Source organism: Daucus carota, chromosome 6, assembly GCF_001625215.2.
Source record: "Daucus carota subsp. sativus chromosome 6, DH1 v3.0, whole genome shotgun sequence".
NCBI classification, from domain to species: Eukaryota; Viridiplantae; Streptophyta; class Magnoliopsida; order Apiales; family Apiaceae; genus Daucus; species Daucus carota.
Window position 1 is genome coordinate 4,971,065 of NC_030386.2, and position 19,834 is coordinate 4,990,898.

At 33.1% G+C, this 19,834-nt stretch overlaps 2 protein-coding genes across 2 annotated transcripts; one reads left to right on the forward strand and one right to left on the reverse strand.

Moving 5' to 3' along the window:
* The first annotated feature begins 2,167 nt into the window (after window positions 1-2,167).
* On the forward strand, window positions 2,168-5,794 carry LOC108227726 (uncharacterized). Its single transcript, XM_017403035.2, has 4 exons — window positions 2,168-2,564; window positions 4,013-4,457; window positions 4,573-4,688; window positions 5,029-5,794. Exons 1-4 carry the CDS (start codon window positions 2,213-2,215, stop codon window positions 5,442-5,444), a joined length of 1,329 nt encoding a protein of 442 aa, XP_017258524.1. The 5' UTR covers window positions 2,168-2,212; the 3' UTR covers window positions 5,445-5,794.
* Window positions 5,795-6,196: 402 nt separating this feature from the next.
* On the reverse strand, window positions 6,197-9,025 carry LOC108227728 (auxin-responsive protein IAA27). Its single transcript, XM_017403036.2, has 5 exons — window positions 8,392-9,025; window positions 7,261-7,487; window positions 6,909-7,050; window positions 6,598-6,659; window positions 6,197-6,483 (listed from the first exon to the last, which is right to left on the reverse strand). The coding sequence occupies exons 1-5, from the start codon at window positions 8,808-8,810 to the stop codon at window positions 6,446-6,448; spliced, it is 888 nt and encodes a 295-aa protein (XP_017258525.1). The 5' UTR covers window positions 8,811-9,025; the 3' UTR covers window positions 6,197-6,445.
* Between the last annotated feature and the right edge of the window lie 10,809 nt (window positions 9,026-19,834).

Below are 19,834 nucleotides of genomic sequence, written 5' to 3' on the forward strand. Positions count from 1 at the left end.
CCAAACATTACAACCTAAAAAGCAACTAAAGCAACAACTTAGAAATCAACTCGAAATCAAACTCAAAATTTACGCACACGATTCGAAATTCATATAGAGATAAGGATGTTGAGGATGATAGGAGGTACCACAAGTGTGAGTAAAGAAAAGGAACGCAATGTGTATGACATACGAGGAAGATGGAGAAAAGAGGTCTGATAGTGATAGTGAGTATGAATTGGGTGAGTTAGAATTGTATAAGATTTATAAAAAATCGTTTAAGTCCTGCTGTGGGAGCTTGTTCCTGTGATTTGTTTACCGGTCTAGGTTGTGATTTCTAACAAATAAAAACATTCTCCTTCTGTAATTGCCTTTAAATAAAAAAAAACAGTACAATAGGAACAATTTGCAATAGAATTCTGAAACTGATGCAACTACATATATCATCTCATTTTTCACCTTTGCAATACTGTAGTTTTTTGATGAAGATGACATGGTTTCACATTATGAAGTATCGTTGGCATGTTGTTTTCTCTGCGTGAAAAATCCAGGATGCTGGGGTTTGGACAATGCAGTTGAGTGATGAGGGGGAGGGGAAGATAAATAATAAAGAAATGAAAAGATAAATTATAGAAGATAGTATATTTGAAAATAAAATTCAAAATATAGTATATTTGAAATATTTTAGATAGGGTAGTATATTTGTAGATAAGATCAAAAAAATAGTATACATAATAAATTCTCTTAAAAATATCTAGCAACATACGTAAGCTGGTTTGCACGATAGTGAGTCTTTTTGTGAAATTGTTTTAAACATCTAATAACTAAATGTTATATGTAACGCTAACATAATGTAATTATGTTGGTGGGGGAATAATCGCTAAATTACAAATTCAAATCAAATGGAAGTATTTTTACAGTATGATAACAATAATAATAATTATTATTATATAATAAACAAATATAATGATAATCAAGTTTTAGTATTTTGATGTTTTGTTCTTTTGATGTTCCACCTAGTTCAGTTCCGCTTGTTAGTAAAGAGTATTAGTAAAAGGAAAAGGTAAGAAAATGACATTTTCAATAATATTTTTCTATAAAATCAATCAAAATGAAAGTTAAAAATATTTAACCTAAAATTTTTATTGTGCATAAATATTTTTGAAACTTTTATAAACGATGATATATTTTTTATGAATATTTATATTTTGTTTTATGAGGGGAAGTTATTTCCGGAAAAATGCTCTGCAACAGTTACTGAAGAAGGGAACACCATATTTGTGACTCTTTTATGATTTTAACATCTTTTTTAATAATATATAAATTTAGAAGGCCCATTCAAGTTGAAGAGATTTTAGTGGGTACTACACCGAAATCTTCGCCAACATGGCCCTTCCGCTCTCCTTTCCACTGTCGTGTTCGCTGGCGATTTCATGATTATTAATCACCAGTTGCAGCCAGACTAAAGTCAGAGAGTATGGAACATATGCCTGTGTGTCGGGTTCTCTGTATTTGATCTAATGTATATGTGTTTGGTTTCTATTGGTTTAAATCGTGGGTTATGGCGGCATCATGGATAGTTGCCCTCCTTTCAACCAACGCTAGTATGTTCAACACGAAGCACATGAAAGATGGATCATCTCCGTATGTGATTGTTATAAGATATTAAGGTTTTATGTTCCAATTTAGTTTGCACCAATCTCTCTTCTCCTGCACCTTCAACCTTGCAATCCGTGAAAGTGATGGTCCTTAATTTCTCCATTCGTTTCCTCCACCGGACTTCGCCACCGACAATGAGGAATGTTTAGGTAAATATCATGCGAAGAAGGTCGTGTGCTAAAGTATAGGCTAAGGTATTATAATCGTATTGTATCACACACTATTTCATTTATCGTACACTAAATTAAACCATTTTGTCTTCACGGAAACACCAGGATTGCGTATATTTTACCCTCCTCAGACTCTGCTATAAGCGGGATATACTGAATATGGATGTAAGGTATGATATAAGGCTTTATGTTGATTTTTTTTAAGATTTTAAAATTAAATTTTCGTTCTGGTCAAGTAATTTGAAATTCAGGATTCAAAATATTATAAGTCCCTGGCTGGAACTCCAATGCTCTCGATTATCCAAATAGAAAAGGAAATACTATATTTTGTGAGCCCAAAGACACGAGCCCAATAAGATAAACAGAACATTAAACAAAATAAAGGCACAGACAATCCGAGTGAGATGAGTTCAACAACGAAGAAGAAGATGTTAGAGAGAGTGCTCTCTCTGCGCAGAGGTGCTCAAATCAACGAAGACGGCGACGAAGAAGCCGACGAGTCCAAAACAAAGCACATTTCACTTGCAATGAGAGCTACTCAATACTTTACCCGACCCGGAACCGGAATCACAGTCGGATACCTCTGGCCTTCTCTCTTCATCACTCTCGTTGTTCTCTCGCTTGTTTCTCTCTTCATTCATTCTCGTGATTTGGTTTGTGTTTCGTCTGTTTCGTCTTTTGATCTTAATTCGAGATTGCGATTTTTCGGTCTCGATGGACTTGATTCTGATTTTGGATCTCTTGGTGTTCCCTGGTGTATGTCTCTCTCTCTCTCTCTCTCTCTCTCTCTCTCGCTCGCTCTCTCTCTCCCTCTCTCCCTCTCTCTCTCTCTCTCTCTCTCTATCACTCTCCGCTTATTGATTGTAGCTTGTAAACACTATTGTTGTTTGATAAATGATCATGTCCTTACAAGACTATAACTGCACTTGCTATTTACGGTTATATTGTAAATGCTGTAATTGCTTCTGATTTAATTGTTAATTGGATCTGAGGTTTTTTGTGTCACTGTTAACTACACCTAGTGTGATTTGGTCTCTTTTTATTTTCATTACGCTTAGTGCAGACTTAATTGCATCTGATTAACTTGGTATGTGGTCATCTTAGATAATCTGTCAGATATGAGTTTATAAATCTGGTTGATTGCACCTAGTAACATTTGTTTGTTTCGGAATCTACAGTTCACTGTTCACAGTCATGGTGTAGATTTTGTCTGTATTTTACATACAATTTCAATTTAGTGCTTGATCTTTGTGTACATGGATTATTTATAAGAATGGCTTGCTTACTTAAGATGTACATCTGTTTGTGATTTAACTAGTTGCTTCGGTCCAAGTTTTTTGCAGCTTTTGTGTGTAAAGATCTGCTTATAAGTATTATATGTAGCATGATAGATTGATAGCATCAGAAGAGTTGAATATGAAATTCTTGCAATCTATAATCTGATTGCCGTATTGCCTTAAGAGAGGATTGATTGTAACTCCACATAGCTTTGATGTGAATTGTTTTGGGGATGCGAGTCTTAGCACATTATATTATTCGACACCTTTCATGGCTTATCGCTACCATCAATTACTTTAAATCTTCGTATTCGATATCTGTCATTTGAAGTTACATATTCTTGCACAATATTAATTAGTGGAAAAAACCTTTGGCGCAATGTTATAGGAGTGTGGAGTGGTGATTACCCAAGTTTAAAATTTATACAACAGCTACTTTCCAGTTGGTGATTACCTAAGTTGAGAATTTATACAACTGCTACTTTCCCAACTGTTACGTTTATTTATTTAAAGATTTCAAACCCTGTGTCCTTGGCTCTGCTTTTGGACAACCTTGTCTATGAGAACGTCTTTTTTATAAGAACATTAATAAAACTCAAACTGGTCTATTTTAGGGGTATGGATGTAGTACAATATCTTTTGATGTGCTGTTTCGTGTAAAAAATTGGTCTTTATATCTTGAAAGTATTATTATATTTAATAGATTTCTGCTGGTTTGACATACTTATTATGGCATGTCTCTTAGCACTCTTTCTAGTCCACAAGATTCAGCCAATATGATACCTGCCAAACAGATTCAATCTAACTACATTGTGGTGATGCATTGACATTTCTGAACTTTTAATTGTGTTTATTTTTCTTTTTTATCAGCGAATCGGTTTTTAATTCTCACAATTAATCTCATTGAATTGTTTTCTTCCCTAAAAGGCAGATCGAAACATGGAAAAACGGTTGAATGGACGTCAAAGGATTTACTTAAGGGTCTTGAAGATTTTATACCAATATACGAAACACGTCCTATAAAAAACAACATGTTTGGGATGGGTTTTGACCACAGCTTTGGGCTTTGGTTTATGGCGCAATGGCTACAACCAGATCTCATGATTGAGAGTGGCGCCTTTAAGGGGCATTCGACTTGGGTTCTGAGGCAAGCCAGGCCAGACACACCAATAGTATCGCTTTCACCTCGCCATCCTGAGAAATACCTTAAAAAGGGGCCTGCTTATGTTGACGGAAATTGCACTTACTTTGCTGGGAAAGATTTTGTAGATTTTGGCAGCCTTGACTGGGCCAAATTAATGAGCAAATATGGGATTACTGATCTAAGTAAGGTTCTAGTCTTCTTTGATGACCACCAGAACGAATTGAAAAGGTAGTTCTATATATTATTGGAGAGAACAATATAGCATTGTTTCTATCATATTCCTGTATTTGTTAATAACAAGTATCAAATCTTAATTTTTTCCAAATGACTCTGTAATTGGTAGGTTAAAGCAAGCATTAAAAGCTGGCTTCAAGCATCTTATTTTTGAGGACAATTATGATACCGGGACTGGAGACCACTATTCCTTCAGACAAATATGTGACCAATTTTATATAAGAGGTATTATATACTTTCTTTTGTTAATCTTTCATACTTAGTCTTGCTGCAGAATCAATGTTCTAACATTGTTGTGACAAAAAAATAAAATAAAATTAACATTGTTCAATGTGCAATGATTGCCAGGCAAGGAACTAATTGTTCTAGGTTGGCCAAGAGCCTGTCTGTGATTTTAAGTTATTAAATAATTTAGTCTATCATGTACTTTACCCTTTTGAACAAATCTGTATTGACATTTTGTCTTGTGGAATGAAACCTTGTACATTAGCTATTACTCTTGGGGGTTCTTTTGATGTAATCCTTTCTGGTGGAGTTCTTCTGATACTTGTTTTTTGTTTTCCAGGAGGTGGGCATAGTTGCTTTAAAGATAGTGACGAAGCTAGATTAAGATCAAGAAGAAGGAAATTCTGGGACAAAGCTGTGGATATAGAAGAATTATGTGGTCCTGGGGAAACATGGTGGGGTGTGAAAGGGGAGATGCGGGATGATTTCAATCATAGTAATAAGAAAATTACATACACACAACACTTTGAGAACAGTAGGTTTGTAGAATCGGTACTAGATGTTTATTGGGAGCTTCCCCCAGTAGCTGGTCCTTCACTAACTCACCAATCACGATATGATCCAGCTCGTGTTACTAGTCCAATTGTTGAAGATGGCAGATTTGGTTTGTTCAGAAGGCTTGGCCTATCGAACCTGGACAATTCTGTATTTAATGGATACACGCAGATGGTATATCTTCAAATATCTGAAAGCTGATTTTAAAGAAGTCACTGTGGAATGTATTTAAATAGTGGACTCAATTAGGGTTGCCAAAGAATGAAAAGCCTTTCCTCTTATTCTTCTTTCCAAAGTCTGCTAGCAAGGGATATATAGGTTGCTAGATATGAAGAGATTCAGTAGCTTTATTTCTGCACCTCCCGGGACGTCAATGTCTGCGGTCAAATGAATTCATGTTGCTCTAGAATGAAATGTTCTGTGGATATGTTTGATGCCTTCCTTATATCTCCATTCTCCACTGTAACAGGACACCAGAAGAGTGTAGGTCAGCTGTGTTGGTTCTTTGCTAGATGTATTGTATTATGTTTATAAAACATATTTTGATGACATGTTTTAAGCCTCAACGCCCGTTATCAATCTTTGAACTGCAACTAACATTTCCTTCTTAATCAGCGTATGCATTTTGCTTGTGGACTCCATGTTTTTTAACAAGTTATGAGATCTAGGGCAAGCAGGTTGTGTACTTGATGCTTTTCAACCAATTATTCAGGTACATAGCAAGTCGAAGAACATTAACCGGTTAGATTTTTATAGTACTGAAGTAACAAGTTTAATAACAACACTTGAAGACACCTGGATTGATCTTAATTGGTAAAGAATTATAGGTATTTTAAGTATTATGAGTGTGAGGTGAACCAGAACTCAAGTAAGCAATCAAATAAGTATTCTTTGTAAAATGAAAAGTACTCGTTCACTTTTCTTAATGTTGGGGCATATCAGATTGTATGGAGTTGTCTATATGATGCATTTCACAAAAATTAATTTAGCACTTAGCAACCAAAGTTATACAGCTTCATTCCATCAAAACATACAAACATCTGGATATCTCAAGTTACCTTCTGCCTGCGAGAAAGATATCAACATTCCAAAAACACTACAACTTCTGAAAATATAAGAGATATAATATGTAATAATATGTAAGATGCTAAAGAGGGCGCATTCACAAAATTCTTGTCCTTGAGTTTTACTGGCGTATATTGCTAATGCCGGCTCTGGCATTTTTCCATGGCCCGTGGAGCTGAAAATGACACAGAAACTATTAGTTCCTTGTAGTGAATAACATGCTGTCTTCTAGTTAGATAATTGGTATCAACAAATTCTAGGACGTTAAAATTAATTTACTAGAGCATACCTAGACCAATCGCCTCGGAGCCTTTCATGATCCTTAACCTCTTGCAAGAGTCTGTGAACATACTGCATCAAAGGAGAGTGGAAAAATTAGTATCTAGTTTCCAGGTGATTAAGATTAGATATGTACCTTAACAATACAGACGATAGTTTATATGAGAACAAATCGTGATAATAACAATCAGGTAACTACTAATTTAACTGTAATATATATCCTTGCCAACTAAAAACATTAAATTATATAGTTCCCAACATTAAATTATACAGAAAGTGTTTTATACACCCGAAAGACACGGTTTAAAGTGTGTAGCTTACTTCCAAGGAACATCACCAACAAGCATCCAGTCACCATCCTTGTCTTCATATGTTAGCACATATTCAGAGCCATGAACAAGATCCATCAACCGACTTGCGCTAAGACCTTCTCGTTCCGGAAGTCCTTTAGAGGTGCATTGTCCTGATTCACAGCCATGTAAATACAAATCAGCACAACGCAATATATAGGGCTCATGCAGTAATTGTAAAAACTTTTATTGATTCTCTGGAGCAGTACTTGTCACAAGCCAATCTCAGAAATCAATAGAAACAATGTTATACAAAAATATAACAGATTTACACACAAATACAGATCACATTTTGATATGCAGTGGAGACGCAGCATACATACCAATGGTAAAGCAGCTGAACATATTCTCAAGAGCTGATGAGAGTTCAGAGTAATTGCAGCAGGTTTTGAGGTCAACTTTTCTTAAATATGGTGCACCATCCATGCTAACCTTGACATAGATGCACTCTGAAGTTGAAATTCCTTCGACATCAGCATTCTTCGATATACTGGTAGCCAGAGTGTTTTTTCGGAATGATTTAATAGGAGGCCATCCAACTACCTGTGCCCTGTAACAGAAACATACATTTAACATAGTTGGTCAATTAATACACACTGTAGGAGTCAAAAATGCAGAGATTAGTATCAAAAATAAATCAAGAAACATGAAAAACAAGATTAGGGAACAAATCTCGGCTATGAATATGAAACTTCTCCCTGCGCAACTATACATTTCAAGGCTCACGTATAATTTAGTCTCTGCAACTTATAGGCTTTAGAGACAATAATATGACTTCGGAAGACTGGAACAACAAACTAAAGGGAGCAAGGGACCATGACACTAGAACCTCTAGAAGCAAAGAGAAGCGGCATGGTCACTGCATCACAAATCACCATGATAATATATATCTTTCATCCAAGGTTAGAGCTGCAAGTTAATAGGTTAATGTCCTGCTCTCATTTGCTCTAAGAAAAAGTAAACTTATGGCATCAATTTAATCTTCTAAACAGTAGGTTCATTTGAGAAAATACCATCATCTCCTTAAATTGCAAAAGTTCCAAACTAATTCGCAACCGATCAGATAGTGAATAGGGAATTGAAGTACATAGATACAAAGCACCTCATCAAACAATTTTGCGTTGAAGTTTGAATGAATATTATGTTAAGCTATCAACATCTTAAAATCATGTCTTGGGAGAAAGACTTAAGATTCACATCATATTTATCTGTTCATAAACTTCACCAAGCAGAAAGTTACAGTGTCCATCGACAAAACTGCTCATAGTGATTACAAAGCTAGAAGCAAAAGAAGGGACTTGAACCCTGAACCTCAGCCATGGCCCTTGTACTTCATAAAATCAGATACATGGAAAAATATAGGTAATTAACAACCAAAAAAACCTAGCACATAAAATAAATGGACAAAAAATATACAATATTTAAAGAAGCAAGGTTTCTGAAAATAAACTCACTTGGAAGCAGGAGCAGCAGCATTTTCATTCTGAGGAGAAGTCTTGTTCTCCTCAACAGGCCTCAAAGTCTTAGTATAAACACTAGCTTCTTTAGCACAAGCTTTGGCCAAACCAGCCTCAGAAGCCCCAAGAGCCCATTTCCCAGAGCCATGAATTGCATCAGAAAAACCCCTCTTAGCTCCAGACCCAAAGTTCTTGAATGAACCAACCTTAGCATCTTCTAGCACTTTCCCAAACAAAGGCACAACATTTCCAGCCTTCCTCTCAGGAGAAACAGAACCAGGCAAACCAAGCCTGAGTTCTGTCTCCTTAAGGTTAAGAACATGACTCTTCTTGGTCTCAGACATGTTCTCTGGGCTTATCTCTGTCTTAGGAGTCTCTGATAAGCCTATGTAATCATGTTCAAGTGGTGTAGTCATTGAACTTCAAGAGTAGAAAAGAAGCTAAACCACAAACAGAGGATTTAGTGAACCAAGATTGAGCTGAATAAATTTAAGTATTAAAAATACAAAGGCAAGGAGAGAATCAAGAAAGAGGAGCAAAGGTCTTTTATTCTGGATAGTAGATACCCAGTAAAAAAGAACTTTCTTTTGAGGAGGCAAAAAGCAGGCACTGTTTTTATTTCTGTTCTTTTCACACAATTCTTTTATGCATGCTCACTTTCAAGAATAACATTTTCCGGTTTCATGTTGGTGCTCGGAATTATAAACAAATCAGTATCTTTTCAAGTTAAAAATTTATGAAAATCAAGTATATTTACATATTAATGACTATAATTTTAGCAACTGGGTAGTTTCAAATTATTTTTTAATTTATTGTTTTATTTCTTAATTTTATCTTAATGTTGCGTTTTAATTTTCTAAGTAAAACACGATTTGAAATTGTGTTTTCAGCTGAAAACCACGACTTCAAGTTGGTTTTTCAGCTTATATTGTAAATACTACATGAAGTTTCGTTTCGAAATGACATTTTTGACATTTCCGTGAAAAATGATCATAGATGCCTTTCTGTGCTAAATAGTTATATTTAAGGCCAAGAAAAAATAATAAGATTACGATTATTCAAGTATTAACACAAACACGTATTTATATATTGTGGGTAGAGTTTAAAAAATCAGTATTCTAATTGATTATCATCCTATTAATCATTACAAGTTGTTCTACCGATTCAATATCTTAAATCTTATTAATAACAACATATTTTCTTTCAAAATTGATACGATAGTTAATGATTTAAATATTATAATATTATTTTAATACATTCAATTAATATCTGAATAATAATTCTAAAATATTCGATTCGATTAAGCACTTAATTAATCCGGATTTCTGATTTACAGGACACTAAAATTGTGACTTTTACAAAGAGGGAAACCTACCGACAGGCGACAGGACACTGAGAATGCCCAGCAACCTCTTTTATCATTTTTATTATTCAACTTTAATGAATCAAGCTAACATGCACCACAAGGAAAGCATTTACTAAGATGCGCACTCTAAGACTGCGTTACACGGACACAACTAGGGCTGTAATTCGAGCCGAGCTGGGCGAGTTTCGAGCCGAGCCTAATTCGAGCCAACTTTAATCGAGCCGAGCCGAGCCGGCTCGATTAACTAATCGAGCCTAAATCTTTGCCCGAACTCGACTCGGTTAATTTCACGAGTCGAGTCGAGCCGGCTCGTTTAGCTAAACGAGCCGGTTTTAACGAGCCGAGCGAGCCAGCTCGTATAATTTTACACTTAATCGAGCCCAAACCTCTACCCGAACTCGGCTCGTTTAATTTCACGAGTCGAGTCGAGCCGGCTCGTTTAATTAAACGAGCCGAAACCTTTACCCGAACTCGGCTCGTTTAACGAGTCGAGCCGAGCCGAGCCGAGCCCACTTAAACGAGTTCGAGCTGGGCGAGCTCGCGAGCCGCCCGACTCGAATTACAGCTCTAGACACAACAGCAGAAAGTGCAGGCCAAGCAGGGAGAGAGAGAGAGAGAGAGAGTGAAAGGAGAGAGGAGAGATTAAAGAAAGAAAATGAAAGGAGAGATAAAAGCTGGATAAACAAAAATCAAAGACATATTTAACCGAAAGTGATTGAACAAGCCATGCATACAAAATAGTCTGTCTCATTAACATTGTCATTTAGGTGAGAAATAGATAGGAGTAGTAGATTTCCTCGAAATCTCAAGCGATGAGACAAGAAATGAGTAATAAAACGAGGCAGGTCTCTGCCATTTTGTTCATGGGCAGCTTCGTCAGATCCGTATCTTTGCCGGCACATGCTTGGATATACAATCATCAGTGTATATGTACTCGATAATAACTCCATGTCATCTTTTACTACTAGAATTTACTCACTTTTCCATTAGGTAACATCCAAAGAATTTTCTAATAATTCGATATACTATTAAAAGAGTTTTTTTAATAATTCGATATATTATTAAAAGAGTTTTGTCCCAAAACACTACGATCATAAACTAAAAAGTGATCCAAATTACGTTCAATAAATAGTACATGTCCAAATTCCGATCACTATTATTTACTGTCCAAATCATTTTAACATTAAAATATTAATACTTTATTTTTGAATGATCTTGTTAATGCTATTAAAGATAGATTAATTAAAATTATAATATAATTAAAGTGATGATTGGTTATAAATTAAAATTTCAAAATACATAAAATTTCAAAGTAAATGAAAATTATAAACATGAAACAATATAATACAACATAGATAATTAAACAATAATATAAATAAAAACTAAATTATCAATTTAGTCGTCAGCTAAATCGGTTACTGTTCCTCCGAGATAATCAAAATACGATCTTATAATCTTAAACTTTGAATGAAATGCACTAACTAAGCATTTTGTGAGAAAAAAAAACTAATTTGGAGAATTAGTATTTTTATGTAATCTTTTTAATGCTTTTAGTTCAATTTTATGTTCCATTTTTATATTTTTCAATTTATTTTATAATGTTTTATCATTGTCTAGTTGTTGATTTTATTATTATAATTAATTATTAAATTAGTTAATCATTTTTAAAATATTTAAAATCAAAGTGTATGAATATAATAAAGATGAATGATTTAAATTTGGATCTCATGACTGAAATAAGATTTGATTTCGCCCTAAATTCCAATCATTCTATGTTTCTAGCTCCTAAATTTTGAATTGAAATTACTAGAGAAGTCATATTACTAGAGAGGTGATGTGGGTTTCTGCATCCAAACAAAGCACATAAACACAAAGAAGCACCGGTCAAACACCCACAATTTCATGAAATTATTGACTAATAAGAAAGAATATGAGAAATTGACTAGTTAAATAAGTTATTTTAATTTATGAAAACCATATCAAAACATAATTTATAACGTTTTATTATTAAATTTTACATGGATAAATTATAAATATCAAAATTCTATTTGTGCATGTAAATTAGAAATTAATTTTCAAATAAATTTTCGAAGTTTTTTCAAGAGAAGCCTGGCTATCCCAATTTCTTTTCACCTCGGAAAGACAAGAAATTAAAAATAAGTAAAATAATGAAGAGCAAGCATGGTAGAAACCTGCTTTAACCTTTTCTGAGACAAGTAATTTTCTGTTGCTCCTTTTGCAAAGTTCTCTTTTTACAGCCGTTAAATAGAAATACCAGTACTCCTGCTTTTCTTCCCACTCCTGTTTACCACGCGTATCTTGACTGTAATAATTGTGTAAAAGATCTTCAGAACAAGAGTAAATTTCACGTCAATACCTGCATGACTTTTTGCAATTATGTGTTTACCTGGAAAGAAATATAAATAAAATATGACAGGTAAATTAGAAACAGCAGAGACCAAATGTGGAAGTTAGGTTGAGAAGCAGTAATGTTTAATTAAGCGTAATAAGAACAAGATTAACCCATGTTTCCCGATAGGCATGCAGACGCAGAACTAGTAGGCAGTAGCAGTGCTAGGGTTGGTCTTGTTTCGATTTTAATAATTCGTGTGCCCACAATAATCACAAACTTTTATGAAAATGAGCTATTTTGATTGGTGGAATTAGTGTGAATGCAGGGGGGCCACTAATATTTATTACTTATCCACCAATCAGAAGCTAGTATTATGTGCACATGGGCACACCATAGAAAATTCGTTAATAATTTTATATGCTAGCTGGATTCGAGTGGACCCCACTACTTGACTCTTTAATCCTGACCGTCGATCCTCAGCAGTCTCAGCTGTGTTCGCAGTTTTTATCACTGTTGCTAAGAGCAAGTCCAAGAGTGTTTTAGTTCAAGTTCTAAATATAATATAAAATATCATGTACTAGCAATTTAAGACATATTTTATTAATTTAAACTTTACAATGTGCCCTATTCTCACAAAATGTTTAATATTTTATTATTAAAAGTTCTCTTTCATCATTAAAACACAATATAAAAATAGAGAGAGAAAGAGCGTTTGATGAGAATTTATAATAAAATATAAGATAGGGTAAAGAGAGATGTACGTAAAAATAGGGTTTGATGAGTTTGTCCAAATGATATAAGATATCATTAGGACATTGTTGGATCAACTTTTTCCATCAAATACCCTAACTAATAACTTTGGACATGATACAGAGCATCTCTTGGATACGCCAATTGTACGATTCCTGTTATTTATGAGAACATGGATTAAGCCCTGCTCCGGTTCAGGATTCTATAAATCGAAGTTAAAAGCCTTGAAAGTCAACTAAAGTTGTTTTCCAAGTCGTACGACGATCTGCCGCACTTACAAGTGCATGAATATAAAATTTCGAGAGTGTACAACTTTAATTTCCCATTCGTGAGATTTATCTTTTAACATTTGATTCGGCGTTGTTGCAATATACGATTTTAATAAAAGCATATTATATTATTTCTAAATATAAAAATATTGTAATACAATATTAAAATACATTATAAATATATTATTATTTAAATGATCGACGTATATTATTGTATATCTCTAATTCTAGGTGTTTTTTCACAAATACACAAACCTACACAGTTTTTTGTAAAAATACTGTAGTTTTTTTAAAAATTTTGAAAAATGCAATCTTTCAAATAAAATAATCAAAATTACTTATGTCAGAAACCCCTCTTTATAAAAATAGGGAGGTTGTTTTTGCCACTATTTCTACAACTGCTGGCAACCATATCTGCAACCATATCTGCAACCACAAACGTAATTTTGACAAAAATTATTGAAAGTTACATTTAATTACATAATAAATTGCAGGTGGTTACAAATATCGAAAAATGAGTATTCCTGCAAGGTCAATATTAATATCATTAAAAATATCTTGAAAAATTCAACTGGAATCAAATTAGAAAATCAACTGTGCCAAACTCTTTATCCTCTTTCTCCATCTGTCAACTGTTATCTTCTTTTCCCACCAACAATCGCCATCGTAATGACTCATTCGACCACCAAACACGCTCCAATCATCAATCCAACACACACATACACGTGTGTATAATAGGAATGCGGTGATAATAAAATTTTAATTGATAAAAGGTTTAACTTGAGTAGTCACACAAGCCCATTATTCACATACTTTGTATTGTTCAAGGTGTATTGTGTTTTTGCTGCGTATTCAGCTTCCACGTGAACCAAGATAAAACGCACTTAAGCGACATGCTCTGCCTCAGGAGGCATAATCACAAATTCTCCTTCATTCGGGAGTCGAATCTGTGACCAAGAGGATACAAGTCCTCTCTTTTAACCAGTTGAACCACCCTTGCGGGCGTCATGGAGGGCTTTTGGTTCAAATATTCCAATACAACCATACTCTCTCGCTGCTTATAATTTAGTTAAGCTCCCATGGATTGCTATATATGTTGAATCACTACAGATATGTAGTAAATGTCACGTAATCATTTAGCATTTTAAACCAATATATTTTATCATAAATTAAAAATAATAGATAATTTCATGAAATATCACAGTACAACCATATTCTCTCATTGTCTATAATTTTAGTTAAGCTCCCATGGACAACTATATTTATCAAATCACTACTGATATGCATCAAATGCCACGTCATCACTTAGCACATTAAACCAATACATTTTATTTATAACAATTTAAAATAATAATTTTATGCTATATTTACAATATAGCCAACCAATATAAGAGCATCTCCAACCATACAAACCCCTTAGCTAAAAAATGAGTTGGCATTCCAAATATAAAAAATTTAGCCAACATGTTGAAAAAATCGTACTCCAACCACGTGAACCTGTTGTCTATAATTTTAGCCAACCTCCTATGGATGGCTATATTTGTCGAACCTCTACCAGAGCCGGCTCTACCTTAAAGCAAACTAAGCAGTTGCTTAGGGCCCCCAAACAAAAAAAGGCCCCCAAAAATTTAAAACCCCTTTATATATATGCATACACAAATATTAATATTTGTTTTATTAAAAAATTTATTGGAAACAAAATTTTATCAAACAATTTTAATTTCTTTAATATATATAATTAATAATAAAAAATGACTTATTATTTAAAAATTAGAATAATTATAAAAAAAATTCATTTAATTGAAAGATTTTTGAAATATAAATTATTTTATTATGTTTCTATAAATAATTTTTATCATATTTATATAAATATTTTTTTCAAAAGAAATTAAAATATATATCACGAATAATTGTGATGAAAATATTATTCCATTTATTAATATATTTCATGTACAAAATGTATGGAATCAAATATTAAAAATAATAGTAATAGACGTAAAAGAAGTCTAAAGACAAGTATGTGTCATAAATAATTTTGCTAGTTAAATGTAATATCAAGTTTATTAAAATAAATGTTAATTATCAATATTAAAGTTACTAAGGTCTTTTTTTTTTCTTTTGTCTATATAAATGATAAAATATTAAGAACAAAAAATTACTCTTTCAATTTGTCTTTTCAGCTTATACTGTGTGCATCAGTTCATAACTCTTCCTCAACGGCTCTAATGTAAGATACTAAACTATTATAATCTTTTTTGATACTTTTCTCATCTTCATCATTCAACATCCAATATTGAGGTAAGGATTTTATAATAATAAATTTATATTACATCAAAAAAATTATAATAAATATGTATGGGCCTCATTTTTAAGTTTTGCTTAGGGCCCCAAATTTGATTGAGCCGGCACTGACCTCTACAGGTCTGTAAGAAATCTGTAGTATGATTGCACATCATTTATTACCACATTAAACTGATATATTCTATTTTAACAAACTAAAATATTAATAACATTCTGTTTTTAAATTATAGCCAACCAATATAGCCAATACCATTGAAGTACAATGTCTTACAGGTTCAGCAAATTTTACATAATGTCTTACAGGTTCAATTTAGCCAACGATTATAGCCAACGCCGTTGGAGATGCTCTAAATAGTATCACCGAAAAAAATACATTACAGACTCAACAAATTTTACATAATACCTTATTAATCAATTTACCGATTGTTATGGTCGATTATTGGAGATGGCTTTTATTTGCCAGAAAAAACAGTGAAGGTCCAAATTTATCATCAAAACCTTACTTCCTAAATGTATCATATATGTACGTGGTCCATGCGAGTCACCGAGAATTTTGATACATATTAGGTGCTTCTTAAAAGTTATCCTCCACCATCTTTTGATAAGCTAATTAACGATAAAATCAAGTTGATCGATGTTCATCTCTTACGACTCTAAATTGCTTTGATTCATCTCAATCAAATTTCACTTTATTTAAAGAATCATATCAATTTTCTTACCGGGAATATTAGCAGATACAAATAGATACGATCATAATTGAACGCTCAATATAACGAAGATGGTGCTGCTTATTGGACAAGGGCCAAACGAAATAGTCTCCTCTCTGTAATTCAACCCAAATCATTGACGTACCATGATTTCGATTGTCTATATCAATAATATGTATAAATAATTTTATTACGCATCAAAAAAATTTATTCTGATAAATAATATATATGTAAATAATTATTTAAATACAAATCACTAATATACAAATGAAGTGAAGACATCACGCACCATTTATATGTTATCATCCACCATTAGATGACATCACTCATCTAGGATACAGTAATCCATCTGGGATTCATTAAATCCTTTCTAAGCTCCCGACAGGCTCCAAACGATCTTAAGAGCCAAGACTTACGTTATCATCCACCATTACATGACATCACTCATCTAGGATACAATAGATCCATTCGGGATTCATTAAATCCTTTCTAAGCTCCCGACAGGCTCCAAACGATCTTAAGAGCCAAGACTTGGTCTTACCCTACACTACTAGTCCCGACTAGACCCATCTAGGCCCTTCTCGGATCCATCCCGGCCCCCAAACCACTCCATTCTACTTAGGTTTTATATATAATTTGTATTTTAGTTATTTGTATCTAAGCTAATTAGACCATATATATATGCATATATGATGTAAAATGTTCTAAGTATGCAATTTGTAGTTGGGATAATATGCATGGATCAAAGATCAAATTGTTGAGACTTTCTCATCATGGACAAATGTAACGGATATTTGTCTAGAGCTATCAAAGATATCCATTGGTTCTTGCTTCCGCTGCAACCTGAGCTATCCTTATGGAGGACTTGAAGTGATAATATAAAACAGAATCCCCGGCAGCTACAAATAAAAAGTTGAAAAAACAATATAAGTGGGCAGGCTCTGATGCGTGCTTTCTCTTTTCATAATTACATGCTATGATTAAGATGATGAAAGTGCATACTCAAAATTTGATGCATCAACTAAGAGAAGTCACCAAGAAACTGTAGGAAACAACATCCACTTGGTTAAGACACACAGACACACTACTTATCTCTTAGTTTATCTTCTGGTTGAGTAACTCTAGTTTTATCCGTTGTCATTGCTATTGTTGAGAGAGTTTTTTCCGCTATGAAAACGATCAAGACTTATTAGCGTGATAGGATAGGAGATGCATGACTGAATGATAATATGATGATATATATTGAGTAAGCTATTTATGCAAGTATAGATGTAAAAATATTTCAGCTCCCCTAACTTTTTGTCCTGGTTCCGTCACTGACCGGAACATCACTCACTATTGAGTCAAGAATCGGGTTCAAATTGTTGCCACTCCAAAAGAAGCACCCAAGTCCATTCTGATGAGCCGAATGGGTGGGTGGGATGTTAGTTTTGGGGATCTTGAAAGGCTATTACTTGTAATGATCACAGGGGAGGCCCATGCAGCATTTCATTTCATGACTACACCTAACATGTTACAGATATGAGATTGATTTGATGGATTCTTGTGTCGATAATTTTCAGAAAATGTATGTTGGAAAGTGAGGTGCAGCTCACTTCGAAGATGTTACATTTGGATTTTGACCATAGTGCATTGCACTAGTGGCGGCTTTGTATTTCGTATGTTCAGCTTATTTCTATACGTCTTGTAGTTGTAGCCTCCAAGCAGGAAATGTAAATCTTGTTATTTCTAAGTTCGTTTCCTTGCAAATTTCATTCTTTTTCACGTAATAAAATGTTAAGCAAAAATTCTGAGCATTTTCTTTTTTCTACTCGTAACTTTAATTTAGTGCCTGTTTGACCGGTTTATGACTTGCAAGAAGCATCGAGAAAGGTCTACTTGCTTGCCAAAGAAGCTTCGATTTTTAACATTTGACAAGGTTCATGAGTTGTAACTTATGACTTGACGTGATTTATGCAATAAGTTTAAGCGTTAAAATGTCTCTTTTGATTTATTGGCTTATTGGTTATTAAAAATATAATAATAAAAATAAAAATGATATACGGGTAATAATTTCATCAAAAGAAAATTTTAAAAAGTTAAGTCACTAAAATAATATTTCAAACTAATTTTTAGCTTTAAGTTGGTTTATCACTTATTTCCAACAAACTGATGATTTACCGTTTTAAAGTCAAAAACAACTTAACACCCGACTTTAAGTTCAAACAAATATGCTCCTAGACTCCTGAGGGAAAAAAAATTAAAAAAAATATGCTCCTGGACTTGTAATTCGAGTTGTACTGCTCAGTGCTCAGTCGGTCACAGGCAGCTACAACTCCAAAGTCGTTTACGATGTCGATGAGCAATTCAATTCGAGCTCGTATCATTTCTCTTATCCTTCTTTTGTTAATAATATAAATATATTATAGAATTAGAAAATAGATATAACAAATTAAAATGAAAATGTATCTAAATTAGTGAATTAATTGGAATTTGTATAAAATCGTGTTTTTTCTAAGAATCAGGGGAAATCAGAAATAAAAATATAATTCGGATACAATTTTGAAAAAACATAAATTTTAACTTCTTAACAAGTGAATAGCATGCAAAACATCTCTAGATAAGTTTCAAAAAAGAAACATTATTCCCGTGTTTATCTAATTTCAATATTGTTTTCACGTCTCCTCCGGCATGTTGGAGGACCTTTTTTGATCTTTCTTGTTGAGTGCATCTTCTGTTTTTTTTAAAAAAAAATCTCTAGATGCATGGCCCAAATTTGAGAACCCAGATTTTACGTACATAATATTTATATAGATTTTTTTATAACTTTTTGTTAAAATTTATGTTGATTGTAATAACTTTTTTTACTTTTATCATTACATAAATATTACATTTTCTTATGTTAGTGTTTGACATTTAATTTGATTATTTAAAAGAACACTCTTTGATCTTTTAGTATTGAATTATTAAGTATTCTTAGTGGATAATTTATATATAATTTTCATTTATTCTAGTCATAAATTATTCATTAAAATTTTTACTTATTTTTTCTATATTATATGTATTAATATTTAAAAATTAATAATTTAATTTTGCACATTACCTGCTTGTTATAATCATATTATTTCCCCAAGTTTATGATAAAATAGTTACTTTCTTTTAAAAAAATTGGAAGCGTAAACAAGACGAAGCTTACGAAACTGTGAATAAATTAATTTATAATGTTGGTGTGGCTTGATTTGAGACACTAGGGTTCTTGGTTTTGAGTATTGGGCTTATGAGTACAGAGTCTAATCGCCAACAACATCTCCAACCACGAGAAGCTTTAGTTAAAAATCTAAGTGGACGATTAAAATTAAAATTTATAGCAAATGTACACAAAAAATATCACTCCAACCATAGCAAGCCCTTGTGTATAATTATAACCATCCCTTTATGGATCGCTATATTTGTCGAACCACTACAGATTTGTAGTGAATTCCACGTCATCTCCCGCAATTTATTTTCCTCCTCCCCGCTGATTAAATATTATTTTTTATCATATGATATATTCTATTTATAACAATCTAAATATTAATAACATACTATTTTTAAATTATAGCCAACCAATATATTCAATACCATTGAAGTACAATGTCTTACAGGTTCAACAAATTTTACATAATATTTTACAGGTCCAATTTAGCCGACGATTATAACCAAGAGATGCTCTGAT